This window comes from Carlito syrichta, unplaced genomic scaffold (genome assembly GCF_000164805.1).
Source record: "Carlito syrichta isolate Samal-C Ts95f unplaced genomic scaffold, Tarsius_syrichta-2.0.1 Scaffold86295, whole genome shotgun sequence".
NCBI lineage: Eukaryota > Metazoa > Chordata > Mammalia > Primates > Tarsiidae > Carlito > Carlito syrichta.
In genome coordinates, this window is record NW_007030391.1 from 287501 (window position 1) to 292845 (window position 5345).

At 50.9% G+C, this 5345-nt stretch overlaps 1 protein-coding gene across 1 annotated transcript in view; it reads right to left on the reverse strand.

The window, feature by feature from the left end:
• SPTBN4 (spectrin beta, non-erythrocytic 4) overlaps positions 1 to 5345 on the reverse strand; it is a 39975-nt gene that overhangs the window by 12189 nt on the left and 22441 nt on the right. Inside the window, exons 6-8 of the mRNA XM_021711897.1 lie at positions 4983 to 5302; positions 3760 to 4140; positions 2007 to 2251 (exon numbers count right to left, since the gene is read on the reverse strand). Coding sequence (XP_021567572.1) covers positions 2007 to 2251; positions 3760 to 4140; positions 4983 to 5302 — 946 coding nt within the window. The remainder of the gene's footprint in view (positions 1 to 2006; positions 2252 to 3759; positions 4141 to 4982; positions 5303 to 5345) is intronic.

Sequence of the window (5345 nt, forward strand, 5' to 3'; positions counted from 1 at the left end):
ACAGGCATGTGCCACCACGCCCAGCTAATTTTTTGATTTATTGTAGAGATGAGGTCTCGCACCAAGTAGCCCAGGCTGGTCTCAAACCCCTGGGCTCAGGCAATCCTCTCACCTCAGCCTCCCAAAGTACTGGGATTATAGGCATGAGCCACCACACCTGACTTAAAAATCAATTTTTAAAAAAGAAAATTCTAAATTATATATGTGGCTCACACTTGTGGCTCATATTATACAACTATTGGGCAATGCCATTCTAAGCCATCATATGCCCAAAACAAATTCCAAGTTTCTGAAGGTTCTACCCATTGGCAATCATAGCTGTATGCTACGGTTTGAATATGTCCCTCAAATTTTATACATTGGAAACATAACTCCCAAATTCATATGTAGATAGTATCTAGTGGGGTGGGGACTTTGGGAGGTAATTACCATGAACTGAGGTCATCAGGGTGGGGGCCCCATGTTGGGATCAGTAGCTTTATAAAAAGAGAGACTGAGCTAGCTTGCTGTTGCTCTCGAATCATGGGATGCCCACCACCAGATTATGGTGCAGCTCAAAGGCCTTCATCAGACACCAGTGCTATGTCTCAGGGCCTCCCAGCCTCCCAGACTACGAGCCAAATAAACATTTTTTCTTTTCTTTCTTTCCCTCCCTTCCTTTTTTTTTTTTTTTTTAAAGAAGGCAGGATTATTGAGAGAACAGAAAAGCTTCAACAATGGGAGGGGACCTGAGGGGGTTGCCGGTTTTTTTTGTTTTTTGTTTTTGGAGTTGGCGTCTCACTCTGTCACCCAGGCTGGAGTGCAATGGCAGACTCACAACCACTGCAGCCTCGACCTGCTGGGCTCAGACAATCCTTCTACCTCAGTCTTCCAAGTAGCTGGAACCACAGGTGCACACTATCATGCCTGGCTAATTTTTATTTATTGTAGAGGCGAGGTCTCGTGAAGTTGCCCAGGCTAGTGTCAAACCCCTGGGCTCGGGCAATTCTCTTGCCTCGGCCTCCCAAAGTGCTGGAATTGCAGGCTTGAGTCATCTCGCTTGGCCTTTTCTTTCTTAATTCAGGGGCCATGCTAATCTTCTCTGTATCATTCCAGTTTTTAGTGTATGTGCTGCCAAAGTGAACACTAAACTTTTAAATTTGAGACAGGGTCTCACTGTCACCCAGGATGGAGTACAATGATGTGATCATAGCTCACTGCAACCTCAAACTCCTGGGCTCAGGTGATCCTCCTACCTCAGCTTCTCAAATAAGTGGTACTACTGGTGTATGCCACCATGCTCAGCTAATTTCTCTAACATTTTTGTGTAGAGATGGGGTCTCACTATATTGTCCAGGCTGGTCTAAAACTCCTGGTCTCAAGCAATCATGTTGCCTTGGCCTCCCAAAGTGCTGGGATTATAGGCATGTGCCACTGCACCTGGCTAAAATTTTTTTCTGTATAAATTACCCAGTCTTGAGGATTCTGTTACAGTAACAGAAAATAGACTGACACTTTTTAAAGACTTAATGTGTTCAAACTTATTTCTGAAATTCCCACATTATAATGAATTTTATTTGTTTATTTATTTATTTATATATTTTGATTCAGGGTCTTACTCTGTCACTCCGGCTGGAGTGCAGTGGCACAATCACAGCTCACCACAGCCTCAACCTCCAGGGCTCAAGCAGTCCTCCTGCTTCAGCCTCCCAAGTAGCTGGGACTTAGGCGTGCACCACCGTGCCCAGCTAATATTTTATTTTTTTGTAGAAATATGGTCTTGCTATGTTGCCTAGGCTGGTCTCAAACTCCTGGGCTGAAGCAATGCTCCTGCCTCAGCCTCCCCAAGTGCTGGGATTACAGGCGTGAGCCACTGCACCCAGTCCTAGCAAAGAGTCTTAGTACTCATGAAGCATCTAGAACAAGGCCTGGTGCACTGTTGTGATTTCATATGGGAAGGGGACTGTCAATGGGACAGGGGAGGCTGACGGAGGCAGGCAGGAAGCCCAAGGAAGGATGAGGGGCACCTGGGCTTGTCGGCTGCCCCAATCTGGCTGGCGATGCCATCCATCCAGGAGAGCAGGTCGCGGGCTTGGCTGTGAAAGCGCAGGGCGTCGGCCGTGGAGCTCACGTGCAGGCGGGCGTCCTCGCAGGCTGCCAGCAGCTCCTTCCAGCCCTGCAGCACCTCCTGCTCCCGGCTGGCGATGGCCTCGGCATGTTCGCCCGCGTACACCGTCCGGAGCTGGGCTGCCCCTTCCTGCAGCTGCCGGACCTGAGGGGCATGCCGGGTCGGGCACCAGCCCTCCAAAGGCCCAGGCTCTACCCTCTGTCTCCCCCAGCTGCCTGAGTGCAGAGCCTCAAGATGTGAGGAGCCTGGGTCCTGGGATCCCACAACCGGGCCCCCTCATATCCGCTGCCTCATATCCCTTCGACTTGCCTGCTTTCTGCTTTCTAGACCCCTGCCGCACTTCTCTCATGTCTGCTGCCTCATTTTTCTTTGGCTTACCTGCATTCTGATTTATTTTAGATCTACTACCAGGTTTCTTTCAGTCCATTGGCCAGTGTCTTGTGGTCTGAAAGCTCTACTTCTATTGGGTCCGTCACCTATTTTTTTAGGCAGGCCCAGCCCTATCGTATTTCTTTTTTTTTTTCTTTTTTGAGTTGGAGTCTCACTCCGTTGCCCAGACTGGAGTGCAGTGGCCGCTCTCGGCCACCGCAGCCTCGACCTGCTGGGCTCCAGCGATCCTTCTGCCTCAGCCTTCCGAGTAGCCGGAACTACAGGCACGCGCTACCATGCCCGGCTGAGCCCTATCATATTTCTTTCAGGAAACCCCTTTCTACCCTGAGGTCTATTAGACAGGCAATCAATGACTTTCATTCTATTTATTTCAGACCCTCTACCTCCTAGGTGCCTCCTAGTCACCTCCTTCAGAATGGCCATTGACTTGCCATCAGCCTCCCACCCAATTTCTACTGGCCTTACTGTGGACGTACTGCTCACTCCGTTGGTTCAGTCACCTGATTTCTTTTGGAAAGACCCCTCCACTTCTACCAGATCTACCAACTAACCACTGTACATCTCTCAGCCTGATCCCTAACAGTCATCTGTACTATTTACAAACACAATTGTTCCATATTTAACTGCCAAGACCTGCAACCCAATTTTCTTCAGTACTGCTGCCCAAGTTCTATTAGGCCCACAGTTTCATGCCCAGCTGATTGCTCAGATCCACCTCTCAGTTTCTCTGTCTGATTTCTATGATGTGTTCTTTTTTCCATTAAATCCACTTCCATCAAATTACTTTCAGACAAATCCTATGATTTCTATTGGAGAACTGCCATCTGTCTAGTTTCTATCTGTGTCACAGCAAAATTCCTCTTAGCCTTCTTGAAATTTCCTTTAGACCCTGCAACTGGATTCAGTAAAATCCACTTCGAAGCTTTAAGAGGACCACTGCCCAATCTCTTTAGGAAGTACTGTCTAGTTTCTATCAGACGTACTGTACCCTTTTTTCTGCCACTACCTGATTTCTGTGCACAATGCAATCAGTCTATTTTCTTTCTTTCTTTCTTTCTTATTTTCTTTTTTTTGTGCCCAAACCCAGGATCTGTCCATTTTCTATCTACCCAGTTATCTAATTTCTCCCTGTCCCATGGTCTGCTTTCTGTCCATTCCATTGCCTGATTTCAGCCTGCGCCACAGCCCGATGTTTTTGCTTGCTCTGCTGCCCACAGTTGTCCAGGCCCCCCCACCTGCCCCCGTGGCCGCCGGCACCCCACCTGGGACACAAGGAGCTGCAGATCATGCTCGAAGGTGCGCAGGGTCCGTTGCATGGAGCTGGCGCTGGGTCTCGGCTCAGGTGGGGCTGTCAGGCGAGGCAGCCGCCTCCGCTTCTCCTCGATCTGTCCCTGAAGCTCTCGGGCGTCACTGAAGAACTTGTGCAGCTCCCGTGAGGCGGCCAGCAGCTGGGCCCGCGTGCCCATGAGCTCCAGCAGCTCGGCCCAGGCCTCGTTCAGCCCGTCCTTCCACTCGGCCATGGTGGCTGCTGCCGTATGGCCACACTCGATCAGCTCGTCCACCATCTGGTTCACAGCTGCCAGCCGCTCCCGCCCTGCCGTGCCCGTCTCGCTGGCGAACTCTGAGAACTTCTCCTGTAGCACCTGCCACCAGGAAGTGGGAGCACAGCAAAGTGGGCAAAGGAGCAGCACATGCCGGCCCCCTCCAATCTCCCATTTTAGGGTAGGTGTGAGTAATAACAATCGTCATCATACAGATAACATCTTTTTAGTTCATTTTTTATTTTTTGTAGAAGTGAGGTCTCGTTATGTTGCCCAGGCTGGTCTTGAACTCCTGGGCTCAAGTAATCCTCCTGCCTTGGCCTCCCAAAGTGCTGAGATTACAGGTGTGAGCCACTGTGCCCAGCATAAACATATTATCTGGCTGGGCTCGGTGGCTCAGCCTGTAATCCCAGTACTTTGGGAGGCCAAGGTGGGTGGATGGATTGCCCGAGCCCATGGGTTGAAGACCAGCCTGAGCAACTTGGCGAGACCTTGTCTCTACAATAAATAAAAAAATAGGACTGGGCATGGCAACATGCACCTGTAGTTCTGGCTACGTGGAAGGCTGAGGCGGAAGGATCGCCAGAGTCCAGCAGGCTGATGCTGGGGCGGCCATGAGCCTGCCACTGCACTCCAGCTGGGCGATGGAGTGAGACTCCAACTCAGAAAAAAAAAAATCTAACACTTATTGAACATCTACTCTGTAGCAATAATAGTAACAACAATAATACCTTACTAAGATGATAATAACAACACTGTGTTAGGAATTGTATGTGCCAAGCACGGCCCTCACTGCTTTATCTTCACTCATTTGTCTCACAGCAGAGCGTTGGGGTGGGCGCTATGATTACCTTCATACTATGGATGGGGAAACTGAGGCCCAGGGAACCTTAGCGGCACACACAGTGGGCTCTGGCATCACTGCCATTACTCACGACGCTCACCGAGACATGCTCGAAGTCCTGGCCGAGCTCGGGTGAGCCAGCCACCACCTCCTTCTCGGCGATCCAGTGCTCTAGCTCGTCCACCTGGCGGCTGAGCTGGTACAGCCAGTACTGCTGCTCCAGGCCCACCCGGCGCTCCTCGCCCAGCTCCTTGAGTGCCACGTACAGCCGGTCCACCTGAGACTGTCGCCGGCTGATCTGCTCGCTGGTGAGGGGACAGATGGAGCCTCCTGAGGTTTCCTGGGCAGAGCTGCGGCCCCTACCACCCTCTCTCAGGGCAGAGCCGTGTTTCCCTGGATCTTCAAGCAGGGTCGCGTCCCCTCAGGTCCCCTCGGGCAGAACTGTTTTCTGAAAGTCTCGGAT